Source organism: Metopolophium dirhodum, chromosome 6 (assembly GCF_019925205.1).
Source record: "Metopolophium dirhodum isolate CAU chromosome 6, ASM1992520v1, whole genome shotgun sequence".
Classification (NCBI taxonomy): Eukaryota; Metazoa; Arthropoda; class Insecta; order Hemiptera; family Aphididae; genus Metopolophium; species Metopolophium dirhodum.
The window spans coordinates 7,951,575-7,972,106 of NC_083565.1; the positions used below are offsets into that span (position 1 = coordinate 7,951,575).

A 20,532-nucleotide genomic window follows, 5' to 3' on the forward strand; every position below is an offset into this window, starting at 1 on the left:
AAGAGGATCTCCTCGAGTGTTTCCTGTCATCTCGAACGCATATTATTGTATATGTGCAATAATATTGTTTCCATTGTATGAAGTGTACATGCGTATATAAACGTATTCGGTTGAAATTCCGGCCGCAATACCTAGGTACAGCCGGTTATTAACGTGTTTAATTGACAAAGTGCAGGAAGCACAGACAGGAAATGACGTTAAATTAACATTATGTCTAAAAAAATATATATATAAATATACATACATTTATATATACGTACGGCGAATAGAACCGTTTTACGATTAAAAAAAAACATATACAAAACAATAATAACTCACTTTTCAACTGTACACGCGAATATAATAATATAATATGATGTAGTTAATTCTTGAATTATGTTAGATTGACTACCTGCGTTAAAACATTTTATTTTAGCGTTACTGCCGTTACTATCAATTATCATAACTTCTGCGTTTACTTCTCACGTGATAGGATATTTAATATTATATATTTCAAATTAGTACTGCATTAATCATTCCTTGTATTATATTTATATTATACCATACATACCTATTAACTATCGTTTGATAACGATTTTAATTTTAATTAAAATAAACAAAACGAATGTGTCAAAAAATTAATTATAAATTTATAACAATAGGTATACCGAAATATTATGGGAACATTTCCGGCAACTTATGTGGCTAAATACGTCATAATTATATTATATTATATAATATTTATAACACATGACTGAAGGACTATCAATACACAAGTGTCTATATTTACACATATAGGTAAGTAGGTACTTTGTCATATTTTAAAAAGTTTAACTTACTCGATCAGCGATCTAAATATTATCCCTGCAACGTATAAGTCCCCTGGAGCTTCAGACTACCGGTGTTATTAAATATTATTTATACTAAAATATATAGGTTGGTACATTTAAGTGATCGATTCAGGACTTGATATAGTGGTCCGCGGGGACGTGCTTGTGTTATATAACTTGTAGTTATGATGATTTAATACGTTTTATAATAGAAAAACATAATATTATAAAATTTGAATTTGAAAATATGAAAATATGAAAATAATATGTTGGATATGTGTATGCACCTCAAATTCTTAATAATTACCGTCTTATTTATTATACGATTATAATTTATATTTGTTAACTTAAGTCTAAACTTAACACACATTGCATTTGTACATGAATTACATGTTTACTACTCAAAACGATCGTACACATGGACATTGGTGTCAAGAGCTATCTGTTAGAAATATAAGTATAAATAGTATAATGTTATGTATTTTAAGACAGTTCGTTTTGATGAACAGGTCATCCGTCTGGAAACCAGATTGCCGATGCCAGATTTAGGTATCTAATTATACGGAGCTGATACCGCCAATATACCAAAAGGTGCTACTATATGCCAATGTATAATATCATCCAAATCATGATGATAATCGAAATACGGTTCAAAAATATCAAAAACAGCCAGTTGCTATTTTTTAAATTTTTTTTTAATGATGATTTAGACTCTAAATTTTAGAGTTTTATTTACTTTATACAGTTGTAATTTAAATCACGTCTTATAAACACTTAAGTTAACCACATAATAAGGACATAACTGCATACATTATTACATTCTAATTTATATCTTATGCACTATTTGCATAAGATATTATAATACTTCAAAACATATTATAATTTGACTTTAATATCGTATCTATATTAATAACAAAATAAAATTCCTCCATTTGGTGCGTTATTTATATTTTACAAATAAATATAATTGTTAATAGGGTACAAGACAGCCGAAGAATTTAAAAATTTCATATTTTTGTACGTTATGTGGCATTATGTGTATCACGCATTAATCTGATATAGGTACCTAGGTAAGTAGTATCTATAGATATAAGTAAAAAAAAGTATAAAATAGATAAAACATATAATGCTATCCGCTAAAAATCCCTTTTACTTACGCATAATCGTACGCTTTTCTCGACATACCTTTGAATGAATTCTAGGTATTTTTGAAAAACGTTTTTTCTTATTTTTACTCTCGTAGGTATTTTACATTTGTATTTTTTACAGAATACGCGTAAATAATTTAACATATTGACGAAGATTTTTGGAAGATGTTGGGATGGACCACGTATGACTTTTTTCACAATCCCAAATAATAGGTAGGTAGGGTATACACTTTTAATATTGGAGTGATTGTGTTTTTCGTTCACCTTTTTTATTAGCTTTCCACAAAAATAAAATTATTATAGCTTAACAATAATTAAAACTGTTACTTGCTATTGCACTTATTGTAAGGGGAAAATAAAATATATTATTTGATGATTGACAAAACAATTTTGATTCGTTATCTTTAAAATTTTTTTTTGTTGGATATAAACTATTTTTAAAAAAAACTTTACAATTTACCTTGACCCAGACATTTAAGCCGTATGTACTAAAAATATTGCAGTCAAAACTAAAACAGATTACACATTTCAAAAAACAGTAGATGATTTATGGATTATGTAGTTATTTAATACTTCCCATACTTTGTACTTTTGTATTTGTTTGCAAAGTCTACTATATGTCTATATAATATATTACTGTATGAAAATAATGAAACGCTATCTAATAGAAACACAATGATTTATGAAGTAAGAAGTAAATTTACTTAAGTGATTTACAACAGGGAAATGTTGTTGACTCAAAAATCAAGAAAAATTGATAAACCTACTTTTATAAACTATTGTTAATTTTTTTTTATATGAGACATAGTAAAAATAATAATATTTATTGAGATATGTACATAATATTGTTATATTTTTGGGAGAGAGTGTGGAAATTACTACCCCGTGGCTAACATTGTAATCAATTTTTGTATCTCCCTCCATTAAAAAATTCTACAAAGAACGCCACTGCTGTAGTACCTACTATGCATCCAATATGTATAGCCACTGGCCAGTATTATCGTGTAACATTCCAATGTATCCTACATAACTATGTCTATGTGTACTTTTGAAAAATACCTACTTGCATAATGTATATAACACACAAAATTACTATTGTGCATATTTTTAACGTCGTTATAATACAATATTTATTCTATTTTTGTGCATACTTCATACTTGTATAGTCATAATATACTCATATCCAACTAAACGAAATCAGTAGGTAACTTTTTATGGCCCAACTGGTGTACAGAGCCGTCGCCGTCGTAAAGTTTAAATAGCATTAAACTGATTTTACTACCAAATAACATTTTGCTAAAAAGCGTCTCATCGGAAATCGTTAAAATTAATAGCACTTTAACAGTAAACTTTTAATTGCTATTGTGGTTGACTTTCATACATACATATGTACAGTATATCCAAAAGTCCCGTATCACCCTTAGTATCTCCGTGAAAAATCAATATATTTAAATGCAGTTTTTTTTTGCTGTAATAAGTATGGAAATTCTGATTGAAAAGCATTTGATTCAAAAGATTTGATTATTTTTTTAAAAATTTCAAAAATTATCAAACAATTTTTTTAGGCAATTCGATTTTTTTAATTCCCAAGATAGCCATTTTGTTAATCATATTTTTTAAAACAGTTCAAAAAAAAAATTAAAATTTATGAAATCCGACAAAGTTGGAGCTAATTATTATTTTGAATTTCTAAGAATAATAGTTATGTTACCTATGCTGTATGCATAGTCAGTTTTTGTGTCAATTAATACATATAGTTTAACATGAAATTGTCTTATAGGTCCGCCTAAAAAAAAAATCGAATCTTACGCTATTCAATCAGAATTCCCATACTTATTACGGCAAAAAAACTACATTTAAATATATTGATTTCCCACGGAGATACTATAAGGGTGATACAGGTCTTTTGGGACAGACTGTACCTATGTATAAATATACCAATAACTCCGTGATGTTTCCCGACTTCCCGTGTGCAGCGATAGTATTATATTATACACTATTTAGCAGTCTTCTTAAACTCCTTGATGAATAATGAATATGCATCGATAAAATTGAAATCACCTAGCGTGAATTTAGCTGGTTGATTTCACTTATACCTATACAGCTATATAGTATATATATATACACACTGCAGAAGTTTACTATAGAGAATTTAATTATGATTTTTGTTTTTTAGCGTCTCTTCAAGCACACACCAACGCGAATACGCGATGAATTCATAATATATGTATTATATACGATATACATCCCTATCAAACGGACAACAGCCCCTGTTTTAACAAGTAGTTTACAAATTTTTAAATCGTGTACCGAACCATAAATGTTTCGAACAACAATAAAATATTATTCCATACACTCTCGGCAGTCTCGAGTGTTCTCATAATAGGATTATTCAACGCATACGCATCGCACACTATATGATATCGGAGTGCAAGTAACATTGGTTAACTATCTATAAGTATAACGTTGAATAAAAACAAAAGTTCATACACATTTTGCTGAGGACACTTTGATAATTACATTGAACAATATAGGTATTATATATGAAAATTAAAACACACGAGTACAAAGTAACCGGGACTTGTATACAAGATGAATATTACACCTGCTGCAAATTTTCCAAATTTATAGTATTGAAATGTTTCCAGACCCTATCGTACATAATATATATTATGTGCACAAATAATGGAGGCTTTAGATGGCATAACACTCCTTGAACCATTACAAGCCTCACATAGGAACTTTTTCCAATTCATTCTTCAATATTTATTAATTGTTATTTAATTTAATATTATATTTATACATATGATTGAGTTCTCAGCCTTTACTACATTATGGACTTCTTTCACCTTACTATATAAAATGTAGTCTTTTTAATTTTGATTATTATTTAATATTTTAATTTTAATTTTAACGAGCTTAATTTACAAGAATTACATACACACTTATGAAACTAAATACGCACAAACATAAATATTATAATAAAGTCTACTCCACGAACCACCGATAGTAATCCATCGATGGACCCGCTTAGGGGTCCAATCACTGGTTATGAACCCTTGCTATGTGAAATTTATATACTCATAGGGATTGGGAGAAAGGTATAAACTGAGCATAAGCTCTTTACATTTTCTGATCCAATTTACATCCATCTATATATAGCTGGAAGTCTGGTACCTATATGTATACGTATAATAGATGTACTACTTCAGACGTGACTAAATCGTCCGTATCATCCTATAACAAAAATTATAGTTAATAATAACATAGGAACATAATATCTATCGACTAGAACAAAATATGAGACGCTAAATTCTGTTATGCCCATTGTGCAGTGTGCAGCATTTATACAGAATGGCACGTGGGATACGAGTGCTCGCACCTAATTTGGGTAGATTGTTTTTCCTTAATTATATTTTCACCCGAACAGTGAACGCCCATATTCGTGTGTACGTTCCTATTGTTCGATATAAGTATAGGTACACTGCGTATACCAGCTATTTAATGTATATATATATTATATAAATGTGTGTGTGCGATGTGTATAACTGATGGAAGTCACGCAAAAGCTCAAAGCCAAAACGTGAACACCCCTTATATAAATACTAGTTATATCATGCCGGCACAAACCGTGTGCATAATTATTTACCGTATAATGTAATATTATATTATATTACGAACTATGCAAATCCATATTATTCATACTCCTATGTGTGGTATACTGGTATATATAGGTAACCCGTGTCTGGTTATATGCGCGCACTCCGATTTTGGATATTATTATAAAATAAAGCTAAAGATTTCCAATTTGTACACTGCGGATTGCGTTGAATGATCATGATGAACAGGTATTAATTATTATTGGTAAATACCTAGTGTCTAATAAATACAGAGTGATTCGCCAAGCATGCTTACCACCATTATTGGTCTCCCTTTAATAATTTAATTATTCAAGTTCTCGTTTTATAGAAGTCCTGAATGCCCTGTGTAAAATAGATGATGTGATAAACTTTTTTATTTCAAATGAGAACCAACAGTTTGAAAAATGCAAACATAGCGTCATTACTCGTTTCATTTAGTACGAAACATTTTATAACTGATAAATCGATAAATGTATCGAAATATATCGAATGAAAACTATTGGTGAAAGTCACTACCTATCACACAATTAATAATAAACCATGTTTGTGTGCAAGTGTGTACGACCGTAAGTTGTAGTACCTTAGTACCTTAGTACCTACAGCTGCGAACTAAAACTTTTATTTTTTCAGTTCTTCAAAAATGTGGATTTTTAACTTTCGAGATTGTACCCGAACCTACTCGTGCGTTCATAATAATACGGAACGACGGGACATAAAGGTATAACCTTATACCACCATACCAGTAATAAGTTGTACTCATTCGGTCATCCACGGTTGTATTATACGAATTAAATCTATGACACATACTGCAGTACCTAATTAACTGGTCTGTCAATTAATATAAAATAATGTAATAGTATCCGTCGATAATAATTAATGATTATCGACGCGTGCATGTATTTTTAATACGCATAACCTAGAGAGCGTTACAAAATGATGTGTTTCAATAACAGTCGAATTCTTGAGATCATCGTACCATACTATTTGTATACGCGTACAGTAGTTGTAGTTTACCCGCATCACTGCACTATATAGCTGTTATGTACATTGAAAAATAATATTAAATTAAAAGTGTAACTAATGGCAGTATAATATTATGCAGCAGCCGGACTTGTAATAATTAAGACCAATAAAAAATAAATATATAAAACTATTGCGAGTAGGAGAACTCGCGTTTGATAAGGGTTATGTTTGAACATCGTATTAGTATATGCTTAAAAAATAAAATGCAATGGTTGTACAATAATGTTCAATATTACCAGTGTAACTGTGTGAGTAACGATATAGATAATGATTGTTTAATATTTATTCCTGTGATTTGAGCTTTTGACGTGGTGTTATAATCGCGATCAAATATTGGTAAATAATCTTCACTCTCGAAAGCTAACAATTGAATACTTTATTTTATAAAAAAAAAACAGCTAATCGAAATTAATTATTTATTTATTAGCCGTTTTCTATTATAGAATACAATTTAAACATTTTAGGTATGTATTTGTGGCGTCCCCTGGTGGTAAACACGTGCAGCCTCTGCACGAAACGTTTTTTCAGGTACCGCGTCAACGTTTAATGATAATATCGTCGGTTTCGTGAAAAATGTATTTTTACATGTATTTTACACGCCCAAGACCCATACCTACATTATTTCACAATCGATCGTTGGAAGGACTGTCAACACGCATAGACTCGGGGAGGAAATCGTTAGGCAATCTGTCGTCCAAGAGATCGCGACACACGGATATTCCGAACCACTCGACGAACGTGATGCGACACAACAGCGTCGTAAATCCTTCTCGAACGCATTGTTGTTTTGTTCGGCTTTGACAATATAGTAGTGTAATGTATTATTGTCGTTGTCGGCGTTCGTTCGATGTTATTATTGATTTATGGATGAACAAGTGTTACTAGTGACTAGTGTTGGAAGCACGGACTAAGATATCTTATGGTCTGTGGTTGGAAGGCTGAACAAAAACAGATTGGCGATTTGTGTCGAAATGCAAAACGTGTCGCATCGTCAGGCCCGCCACCGGCCGGTAGATGGCGCTAAACGGCCGCGCGGCGGACGGTGCCCGGCCACTGCACGGCACTGCGTCCGTCCCGGTCAGCCGGGCCGTGCGCGCTACCGACGGGGCCACCGTCCGCCCGCGGGCCATGGGCCACGCACTCGACGATGGCACGCGTGGCCACTCGACGGCCACGTAGCGCGTGCAGCGCACCGCCGCGGCCAACAGGCCGCTACACGGCCCGCGCGCGCAACGCCACGCATAAGTACCGGTGGCTAACTTGATGTTCGGCCATCCTTGTTCTAGGGGAGCGGCGCGATCTATGATCGTTTAGTGAGCCCGCGCTGCTGACACCCGTACATAAATTGCCCGTGCCCAGCGCCTTAGTGTGTTGAGCACAATTTTTGGACGTCCCTTTACTTTACAAGGGACCTATATTCATAACATTGTATAATATTTCAATTTACTAATACTACTATACTATAGGTGTCGCTCATCATCCTGATATAGAAAGTTAGAAAACACCTACTGGTTTTTTGAACGACAAATTGAGTGAGTTTCTACTGACTTTCTAAGTAAATATCTTAATACCGGAAGGCCGGTTAATTTACTAGTGTCAAAAATATAAGTCCAAACAAACCAGTTATTTCCAAAAAATTGATAACTTGTACATCACAATATTTACACTTGAAAGTGAAATCTGTCCATTTTTTCATTGATTAATGAAAATACATTTTTTTAACGATTTAATCAAATCCAGGATATACTATTATATTGTAATTAATAAACTTCATATAATATGAGTATTACAGCTATAAAAATTACATGTCTACATACGAATTACCTACACAGAAGTCTACGTTGGAGATGTTGACCATATGTCTGTAGTCTGTACCTACGTTATCTTTCAATATTCTAATTTAATCAAATTTACTTATTGCCACCATAATAATTTTGTCACTACTCCATAATAATAAGAATTAATTTAATTTATCGCACTAACCAAAACTTAGCATATACATATTGTCATCACAAGATATAGATGGCGCAAGCTAAGAATATCTTATTGTATTTAGGTAATATTTATAAATAAAAAAAAGGTGGGTAAGTGGATGTTGCTCTGCTTTACAGTAGGTTACAAGTGGGTAACTGTAATGGATGGTGTTAAATTTGAATTCAATGTCATAATAATATCATTGTATAAGAAAAACGATTCTGAGCCTTGTTTTCAATTTTCAATCCTTAGCTATAAAAGTTGAACATTTTATAAATTTTTCACTACAAAATAATTAGTAAATTTTAAATTTGATATATTTTGTCAAAATTTGAACTTTAAATGCTCATAAAAAAGAATTGTGTGAATGTATTTTTAATATTTTTCAAATTTTATTGATATTTATAGAAGAAAAAACTAAAAAAAATGAAAACTGAAAATGTCCGTAAACAGCTCAAAAAGAGTCAAATTATGTTCAAAATGTTATCGTGTATAGAAAATGCTAATATAAACATTTAGTGTAATTTTAAAGTATCTACAGTCATACGTTTTTTAATTACAACAAAATAAGAAAATCGTTACATGAGATATCGAGTGAATATCAAATGTTGTAAAAATATGAATTTCAAACGCTCATAAAAATTTAATTTTACTTTCTTGTAGACATTTTTTTTTTTTGATAAAGGTAGACAAACTTATGGATAATCTTGTATTACATTTTCAAATCTTAGTTTTTAAAAGAAAAATTTTTATGAATTTCTAACTCAAAATAATTTGCAAATTTTCGTCATTTATACGTATTTTGTCAATATTTGAACTTAAGATGCTTATAAAAAAAAATTGTGATTATAGATTTTTAATTTTTTTCATCTGCCTTTGAAACGATAACCTAGGAGCCTTTTATCAAATTTTCAAGCTTTTTTAACCAACAAATACAATTTTATTGATATTTATAAAAAAATATGGAAACTGAAAATGTCCGTAAACAGCTCAAAATAAGTCAACATATTTGGAAAATGTTATGGTGAATAGAAAATGCTAATATAAACATTCAGTCAAAATTTCATGTACCTACGGTCATTTGTTTTAGAGTTGCACCAAAAACCAAAATCGATTTTCTCAAAAACAGATTTCGCGTAAAAATTCCCGTTTTTCCTTAATTTTTCCTTAACTTTTAACTCCCCAAAGTACCAACTAGATTCACTTTCCTATCAGAAAAGTTACTGTTGAAGAAAATCCAAGCATTTTTACTGATAAATAAGTACTCGATTGTTAATTTTTTTTTACACAGAGCAATTATTTACATAGTTAAATTAGATAAATAAAAATAACCACAAGCATTGGTACCTAACATCCAACAGGTACAGAACAAAGGTTTATTTTGAAAATATGTTCATGTTTTGGAGTTTCGACTTTTAAACATTATTTTTAATGCATTTTTTGTAATTTTAAACTATGGAAAACTGCACGCTAATTGAACAGATGTTCAGTACATTAAATCCACAACAGTGTTCATTTTCGATGATGGCCAACGCCTACCACTATATATACAGGGTGATTTACTAAGCATAATACACCCCTCTTATCTTATAATAATGCGATTAATCTAATTCTGATTTCCTAGAATTTTCAAATTGAAGTATATTTTAAGGAACATCATATTTTCAAATACTTAGATTTTTTTATGCCATTTATGGAATGTTCTGTAGCGAATGACATACATTTCAAATCATATAATCTACACAAAAGGCTATTTTTTTATGTTGGAAAATATTTCAATTGAAAACAATAAATTATTATTACGGCCGAAGGTCAAATGGTGAGACTGTGCACTCCATTGAATAATAATACAAAAACGGCCATAAAAAATTTATAATGTGTTTCATTGAGTTGTTGAGAATTTAGTCGTAAAATGTAGTATTGTCTGCAGCATGCTGTATCGCATATACGGTCCTAACAACACGACCTACACAAATTTCCATACAGTGTGTCAGTGTTTAATTTAAATTTTACCTCACCTATGTTTATTATTATGTCTGTTTGCGTACAAACAAATACATTATTAAAAAATCGTAAGTGAAAAATAAAAACAAAAAATATAGATTGGTATCTTCAGGTGACTTCTGGAGACGATAACCGTAAATAAAAATAACTCATTCCTGTACAATATTATAATTTACAAATATCTTACAATATTATTATATTAAACGCATTTAAAAATTAAATTATTATGCTGTTTACAGTTCAGCACTCTGTACATTTATATTATTACATTAATTTATTGTATTTACCAGCTGTATAAACAGACTTCACCAGTGAAAAATGAACAAACAAGTATAGGTACGAATATACGAGTATCTCAGTTAGTGTACCTGAGTTTATCGACTAATCGATTTCGGTGTACCTCGCTTTGAGAAATAATTCAACCAAGATTGGATATAGGTAGCACTCGGTATTTTTTCTGATATGGTTAAAATTACTCTCTAAACTTTCCTGATTAATAAGTCAATAATATCAAAATCGGTCAAGTAGTTTTCTAGTCCATAAGTTAAAAACATAAGGGCATTGCCTTTTGTTGAACGTTTGAATAACAAACAATAAATTGAATATTATTTTATAAAATTTAAAAAAAAAATCCATAGTAACGCATATAAGGGTCGGTTAGTCAATATCAATTTTTTTTTCATTTCATTTTTATTCAACTGGAACCCTGTACATAAACAAACCAATTTTTCAATTTTTGTGAGCCAAAATGAAATTCATATGTTAGCCAACCTGTAGAACACCGCCCTACGAGTCTCAAATAATCTACTAATATAACTTGTTATTGAAATAGGTTCAGTAGTTAGTAGTTACTGATATTAGCTGTTGTTAAAAAACACATTCCACGTTTATATAATATAGTTATAAATAGATAACTGAATATATAAGAAAGGCGGAAAGACACTCTGTACATTATACACGGTTTGATGAACATGCATGTTAGTTCCGATCTCTGCATTTTGCTAATGATTTCGAATTGGTTAAGAGGATTTGTCAGCTCAAATTTTGTTTTCATAGCTCTTTGACCCGTGCGACATTGCAGATTTGCGTTAAAGATAACCAATCTTGTGTTGTTAACTTTAATGTTACAGTAAATTGCCTTATCAACTATCGTATAACTTAAAGTTAAGAATATTATATTATTATGTCTGTTTGTATACGTTGGATTTTTATGAAATTTATGAGTGTATTTTTAAACTAAATTATTTTACATAGGTACTCTTAATTTGCATGGAAAATTTGAATATCATAAAAACACTGCGTAGACAAAGTTCTTAATTTTACGTTTTATAATAAGTCAATTCACTCTTATATTAAAGCTAACAACACAAGATTGGTTCTGCTGAACGTAAATTTCCCATGTTGTGCGTAGATGAGGGTGAGAAAATAAAATGCAGTGCACTGATATCCGCTTAAAAGCTATTCTCCGTACGGTTATGACGGTTAAACATATTGATTTAAGTTGTAGTATACTTAAACATACAGAACAATATAAAAAATAATCTGCATGAACAATTTAAGGCTAAGGACTTTATATATTTTTCAATTATAATCAGTTATAGTTATTTCAAACATATTATTGTTAAGCAATACACTGGCGACTATAGCTATAACGCCTATAATTAGTAATGTGCTGTAAATAAATCATGTATTTGGTAATACCGGGGGGGAAAGTAGTACAAAGTATTTTAGTAGCATTCATAGAAAAAGTATTATTGCATTTTCACTCTTTTTGATTCATAAGAGCAATTATTTTACATGTAAGTTAAGAAATTATAGCAAAAAAATGTAGGTATCTTGCACAAAAAAAAATGTCCGTAGTTATATGATATGTATTACCCGTATATTTTTCAATATTCTTTAACCTGCAGTTTTTTTTTATAAATACCTATGTTTATTTATTTGACGCATATATTTTATATTCAATTTTTTTCGCTAGGGGCATTAAGTCAGGACATAACCCTAAAAAACAGCAGGTTGAAGCCTCGAAGGTATACATTAGTACATAACACTTTCAGGATTACATACATACCGCATAAGTAATACAGCTTAATTTATTGTATAGTTACCTAATACAGCTTAATATACATATTATTATGATATGATACATATATAATATTATAATTGAATAACCCGGCTTCACCCGTGTGCAGTTTTTTTGTGTTAAGACTTTTTTTTTTATCAGATTTTATAAGTTCTTACGACGTCGTTGTTATAACATAATCCCTTTCCAAAAAATCCTACCTAGAAAAAACGTTTTCCATTTTTACAATTTAGGAAAATCTTTTCTTATAGTGGGTCGCTACTCTCTAGTCTCTACATCATAAAATAAAACCACTGACCAAATTCCATACTCACAGTTTCAGCTAGCGGTTCCGGCTAGGCGATGATGAATAAGTCAGTCAAGAGTCAAGACTATATGCATATTATCATTGAGTATAGATACTATCTATACTCAATGATATTATATATAGATGGTATGCTATTATATCACAGTGCGTCAGTGTTGGTACTAGATGTGGAGATGAAAAATTAGAAAATTCTGATCACTAAACATTATTGTCTTGTTACGCATCATTATAGTTCAGAATATTAACATAAATAGTGTCGTCGAATACGGCAAAAAGTATATTTTTATCAGTTATACGCATCCCGTGGGCTCGTGCCTTGTTTACGGATAGCGAGCCCCCCTACACACTCGATGACCTTCGTACGGTTTATTATTGATGACGCGCGGAAGTAATAATATTTTTTAAAAAAAAAACATTGCACCATCTAGTTATTATGGGTAACTGCTATTACGGTGTGTTATTTTAAGGCGAAAACGTGGTGTTACAACAATAATCGGTATTTATAAACAGCTGATCCGCGAACAGACATAGTCCCGGTGCGTAAAGTTGAATCGATGTCCGATGACAAAAAGATCGCGCGCAAGTTGGCAGACGCCAAACGTCTAGAAATAGACCGTTTTGTTTGCCGCGGCAGTTTGGTTTTTGTGTCTGTGTGCATTCCAACCTTCGTACAGTGTTTAAGACATATAAAGCCTTTAGATACAACAGGTAGCGCCGCCGAGTGCGATATAAACGCTTTGAACGCTGCCATATCATAACTGCAGAAAAATGACGAAAACCACTGAGGAGGCTGGATACGATCTCGTCCAAGTATGTCGCCATCACCAACAATATTAATATACTATTATTATTATTATTATTATTATTATTATTATTATAATCGCCGTGAACACGATTTGTTTTTATATGGATTGACTTATAATTTTTTTTCAAACTCAGGTTGCACGTATCGGAAAACTTATATTAATAAGTCATAAGTGCGTCCAGAAACTTTTAAGAATAATATTTTGTTGTAAATGAACAATGACAATCCAATATATCGAATACCCTTTTTGTGAAAAAAAAATTACTAATTGTCATTAATTTGTATATAGGGTCTTGTCTAAATAGGCAATAATTTATGAAACGCGCATGAAAAGAGAAAGAAAATTAAGTGCACTCTTATATTGTTAAACCGTTTTAAGACTAAAGAATAGGAAAGTAATTACATTTTTTCAAGCACATATATATCTAGATCTGGCTTTAAAATTGTATTCAACTCTGCAGTGTTAAAATAATTATGTAAATAGCATTTTAGTTTTGTTACACTTACATTACAGTAATATTACTTATAAACTGCAAGGTTCGGATTTTATTTAGGATTGTGTGATCTATACATTTATTATATAGGAGTGAATGGAGTGATGCATAAATTTATTTCATACGTCAAAATAATTTCAAATATAAAATTGTAAATTTTATGTTTAATGCGTTAGAGATTTTTAGTACTGTTTTCAAGTTTATATTTTTTTTTAAACTTATATCCTTTATTTTTACTTATTTGATTGTCCCTAAAATGTAAATGAACATTTTAGGAAAAAGTGATATGTGAATAGATAAGAAAAATACCAACATTTCATTGCATTAAACGTTGTCTTAATTCAAGTTTTTTATTATCATTAATGAATAATTATTATAAATTGTATATTCAATTATAAATTCATTTTTTTTTTTAAATAAAATAGTTTTTTATATTCTTAGGTCATATTATAGCGTAAGTATCAATACATATTAGTGCTTTAAGATCTGAGCCCTGCTAATACGTCTCCAGTACCTACACTTAATTCTTAAATAAATATTCAACTGCTCGGGATTAAATTTTGTACCTACCAGTTGCATCTTGCAGTACTTATTGACTTATCATATGTATACTTAAATAATTGAAGTAGTTTTATTGTATATATTATGTAAACAATAAAAAATATTATTAAAATGTATATGAAATTATAAGAACCTAGTTTACATGATACAATATATGTATTTATTTTTGTAGTCTTTACTCAAATTTCACGATGGATCTCACGGTGCCCGAGATCGCATGGTTCATAAGCCCGGATGGAAAATGCTTTTTATGATGTTAAAATATTTAAACTGCTACCCGGAATTAAGTGAGTGAGCCAAAATCTGTAAAACTCGTAGGAATATCAAACGTTAAAAAATATTCCTAAAAATAGGTTGTAAAATTGAAAATATTTTAAAATCTAATTTAACATCTAGGTATATTCTTAGTGATGTATTATTTTGCATGTCGTAACAGTCAATAGTCATGTATACGATATGATAATACAAATTTATTATATTAACATAGTAGTAGTTATATCATCGACTGGTGACTGCTGTTATTAATTGATTTTAAAATTATAAAAACCAAACGCCCAAACAGTATTGTGTACAAATAATCAAATATTACTTTTATTTATACAAATTTATTATGATATACAGGCACGCAAAAAGCAGCAAAATATTCTGTATTTCTAAGAAGTTATGAATAATTTACACAAACAAAATAAAGTATTATTATATAATATAGGTGCTTTCATTGTCGATGAAAATATTGCAATTTAATGAACAGTATTATTATTTGTTTACGATAAATGAATAAAATATACATTTAAGATTTATTCTAACACACCTTCTTTTAAAAAAAAAACTTTAGCGTGGGAAATAACAGTTGAAGGCTAAAATCACAGTTAACTAACCAAAATATGTTTACTCTATAGTTGTACAAGTTGTTGAGCGTCTTTTTTAATAAGCATCTTGAATTTAACTTATAATTGAGTTATACTTTTATTTAAATTCAATATATATTGATTATAATATGATAAATTATAACTCACAACAATGCATTTAAGTATTTGTGCTGGGACAGTAAAATTACATTATTATTACTTATTGTGGCAGTAGCCAGTATTGCACAATTAACGTCTTCATTTATCAATTATCTTATGAAAAAATGTAATTTTACTAATAGCAATTTCTATAGAAACGCTAATAGAAATTAGAAACTCAAAACTTAAAAGTGTGATGCATTCCAACATTATATTACCTAACCACTGACAAATTATTATTTGTATTCTTCTTATAACTGTATGTATAGTTAATAGTTCCCATGTGGTATAATATTATCACTATTCCTTGATAATATTATTTATTTTAGTCACATTATTGTATATGAAGAAACAAACCATTTGATTACAGCTATATGTGATGTGAATTTAAATAACATTTAAATGTTTGAATTTTGTTCCACAGCTTCAATGCCGTATCAATTGACTCCGATTGTACTGGACGTACCACCCGAATATCGTCAAATTGTCTTGAAGAATCCCATGATCGTTAGAAGACGTTACGTAGAATTACTACCTATCAAATATGGATATCGAGAATTTTGGAAGACTCACATAAACCGTTCGAGGGCATTGCCTTATCAATATTTATTGTGGGAAGGCGGTTTCGTTCTGATTGTATTTTGTTTTTACGCCATTGGTTAGTGGAATGAACTACGAACAATTTAGAACTTCACTTAACCTAAAAATAGAAGTAAAATTAAGTAATTTTTTATTGAAATACGAATTACAGGCGATAATGTCATACGTGTAGTAAATATCACAATACATTTTTCAAAAAAAGACGTACAACCCGAACCGTTGTGCTATCAAGATAAGCTCATGCTGGAAGAGGTGAACAAAATAATATACTTTAAAAATGAATAAGTAATATAAATAAATATAAATAATGTACCTATTTACTATTTTTAGTGTTATCCACTGGATACGTTCAATCCCGGATTTGCATTACCCAAACCAGTATCGATCAACACGAATAGGTAATTTGTGTAAAATATATTTTGAACATTTATCCGCTAATAATGTTATTAAATTCTGGCGTACTATTATGAATTGTCAATAAAGGTGGACAATTTTGCGAGAGTTAAAAGAATCCAGTGACAAAAAAGGCAACGAACTGTTTTTGCTATCGTTGTCGCCTTTGATGGACGAATTGTCGGACCAAGTTCTTACGGACACCAGGCGCAAAATGTTAGAGCTGTTGGAAGAAGCTATGAGCTGGAAAAGAAATTTTGATCGTTAGAATGCCGTATCGATCGTGTCCTTGTTATCAAGACGTGTACCTATAATCTGTTACAATTTAAAAATGTTTTAAAACATATTATTTATTAGTTATTTGTTATTAGTACGAGTAAGTTTATATTTATAAAACGTTCCCGTTATTCGATTCCTTATTGCAGACCTATATTCTTAATTTATTATACACACCTATAAATATAATATGAGTAACGTTTAAGTTGTAAAAGTCATATACCTATTTTAATAATTGTTTTTTTTTTTTAATACTTGTGTAGACTTACGATCATAATATTATCCTAAATATTATTATTTAACGTTTGGTTATTTTAAGATATAATGCGTTTAGACGCGTTTGTCTACAATACAATGTTCGCTAAGAAAATATCAAGTTGCCGGGGTTATTAAAAGTCGACTATTGATCAATATCTTGTTTATTATCATCTTTTATAGGTACCTGTACTGCAATATTATTGTACACACATTTAGCATATCAGATAATATGATTCAAATAATTATCCTCATTTTGCTTTTCAACTGTCTTATTACTACAGTGGTGACATTTGAAGAAAATATGTTAAGTTATGAAAACAAAGGTCTCATAGCCAACGGAGAAATATATGACGTCGAGAAATATCCGTTTGTAGTGTGCTTAGTGATAAGAGCCGTCCGAAAAAACATTACGGGAAAGGCCGTATGCACGGGCTCGTTGATATCGCCCTTGTTCGTTTTGACCGCCGCACACTGTACCGTTGGCGTAACAACATCTAACATAAATGTATTCTAGCGCTTACACCCGCGTTTGTATACGATAGAAACTATCGTATTTTTCACGAAAAGCTCCGCAACGTTTACACTGTTTACACTGTTTACAGGTATACAGCGGCAAAAGCCACCAACATGTCCAGCGCATATACCGACATCATATGTTTGATCCCGAAAAGTTTTTGGCAGACATCTGCTTGTTGAAAGTAAGCACCCTGGCAGACCGGCATTGTAATTTGTAGATATAATGGTTATATCATATTAATATTAATATTTAATCTAATATTTTCCACATAATACAACAAGTATACCTACTATATGTATTTGTTTATGTTTTAATAATTCATCACAACGTCTCTATCCAAAAAAAAAAACAATAATAATAATTGAATAGTTATACAGTGGCGTAGACATGATTTCTAAAATGGGGGATCAAAAAAAGAAAACGACATAGCTAAATGGGAGGGGAAATTGGAAAAACCCACACCCTCTCAAAACTTTTTACCAGGGTAGTAAAATATTTATTATTTAACAATAAGAAACAATGAATGTAATTTGAATTGATTCAAAATTCACATCAAACACAATATGTAAGATTATCCACAACAAAGCCAATTGTGCAGGGTGATCTGACCCCCCCACTTCGTCACCCTTTGTATACGTCACTAAGTTTAGACAACAGGTAGATATAGTAGGTACTTAGATGGCTAGATACACAGATATATCTGTGGCTAAATATATAATAAATAATATGCTTATATAGGTAGTTATATACTTATAATATGATATTGCTATATATTATATATTATATGTATTATGTACCAACTAAAATTTAATTTTTAAATTATCTATTTAAAAATGTATTTTGTTATTAGCATGGTTTTTTATAAAGGTTTCTTTCTGAACATCAATTATAATTTATATGTTTGGTATTTGGTTTTAAATTATTTAAATTGAATCAGTGCATATCCATATGTATGTATTAATGTAATAATATATATAGATATATATACATATATGGTATATGTATATAAAATTATACTTGGAATTTAGCTACGAAAACCGTTCAAGAATGTCGGCCGTTATGTAAGTTTATCTGGCCATCCTGATGAATTTTCTAATGGAAAGCCCTTGAATTGTGTGGTCATTGGGTTTGGAATTACCGAACAAAATACGAAACCTAAGTTAAGGGGGTTCATGACCAACTCTAGTGTCACGTACGGTCCTACAGCATGTAAATTGTTCAATACGTAGGTACTAAATAATTTAATAATTAAGAAGATCATTAACCTACAACTTATTGAATCTACACGTTGAAATAGATCGAATATAATGGATACGTGGAATGAATATTTGTGTTCAAAACCAGACATTCATATGGTATGTCCTGGGGACAGCGGCGGTCCAATGATTTGCAATGGGTCCTTATATGGAATAGCCAGTCACGGATACAATTTCAAAGAAGAAAATAAGGACATCGATTGTGGCAGTCCCGACGTTCAGACTAGACATCTATTCTTATATACCTACAGAAAATGGATAGCTGATACTACAAATAAAGGAAACACATTAATACCACACTATAAATCATATATTACTACTATTATATTAGTATTATACTATTATATGTTGTGAATGTTTAGTAAAATAAAAAAATGTATATAACAATATATATGCAACGTTATAACTTATAAATTATATAGAATAGTTTTTATTAAGAATTGTAAATTGTAATCCATAAAAAATAGTAAAAATGAAAACATTTCTTAACACATTTTTCCTTTCCTATTACCTATACCTTACAACATTTATCGAGGAACATAAATTAAGCGTGTACGTCAATTAACAATGTTGATGTACATTGTACCTACATTATGCATTATCTATATTTTAACCATTAACTATTTAAAGATATTTTAAGTTGTGTTAAAATGTTTGGTTTGTCGAAAAAACCTTAAGAGAACGTCACACTCGCATGTGTTGTCTCCGTCTTACAAATGTACAACATAGCAAAAACTGTTTTGCGTGGGACAACTTTTATCTTTCTATGTTTGTAGTAGTGGCTCCAAAATTTCTGAACATATAGGGTAGAAAATTATCTATGCAACAGCATAGCCTATATTTTAGATAACGTAAATACGATAAAAGTTATTTGCTTCTAAACATTTCGTTTTTTTGTTTTGTTTTCATTTGCTTATAAAAAATGATTGGATAGGTATTAAAAAAAGCACGCTGTTGCACGGATAATGTTTTTCTTTACGTGCTGTGAAAATTTGGTAGTTCTACAACAAGTATGGTGCGAGAAAAGTTGTCCCGCGTAAAACAGTTTTTGCTATGTTGTACATATTTTGTAAAACAGATACAACACATGCGGGTGTGACGTGCTCTTAATCAAATTTTGATTGATAGGAAACTTATAAATCATGACGTACATCCGTATATATAAGATATAAAGCGCACTCTCTTGGAACAAATAATTATTATCTTTACAGATAATTAGTTTGACGGTATATTACAAGAGATCGCTGTTGCAACTAATAATCATACATTTAGAGCTAACATTACCAACTTCGATTTGATTAACTCATTAGAAATAAAAACTATATCAAGGAAATCCAGTACCTACCTAGCGGCTAGCACAAGGAAAATCTATGAAT

The 20,532-nt window shown here is 30.4% G+C and overlaps 2 protein-coding genes and 1 non-coding gene across 3 annotated transcripts; all 3 read left to right on the plus strand.

Annotated features, from left to right (window-relative positions):
* Positions 1–7,891: 7,891 nt before the first annotated feature.
* Positions 7,892–8,013, plus strand: LOC132947983 (U4atac minor spliceosomal RNA). The gene has a single exon (XR_009664979.1). It is a non-coding gene; the product is annotated as a U4atac minor spliceosomal RNA (small nuclear RNA).
* A 5,455-nt stretch (positions 8,014–13,468) lies between these two features.
* On the plus strand, positions 13,469–17,536 carry LOC132946519 (uncharacterized). The gene is made up of 6 exons (XM_061016555.1): positions 13,469–13,799; positions 15,022–15,136; positions 16,281–16,514; positions 16,608–16,708; positions 16,787–16,854; positions 16,940–17,536. Exons 1-6 carry the CDS (start codon positions 13,758–13,760, stop codon positions 17,115–17,117), a joined length of 738 nt encoding a protein of 245 aa, XP_060872538.1. The 5' UTR covers positions 13,469–13,757; the 3' UTR covers positions 17,118–17,536.
* Positions 17,537–17,607: 71 nt separating this feature from the next.
* On the plus strand, positions 17,608–19,545 carry LOC132946518 (trypsin-3-like). The gene is made up of 4 exons (XM_061016554.1): positions 17,608–17,888; positions 17,986–18,081; positions 18,929–19,125; positions 19,198–19,545. Exons 1-4 carry the CDS (start codon positions 17,613–17,615, stop codon positions 19,508–19,510), a joined length of 882 nt encoding a protein of 293 aa, XP_060872537.1. The 5' UTR covers positions 17,608–17,612; the 3' UTR covers positions 19,511–19,545.
* Positions 19,546–20,532: the final 987 nt, after the last annotated feature.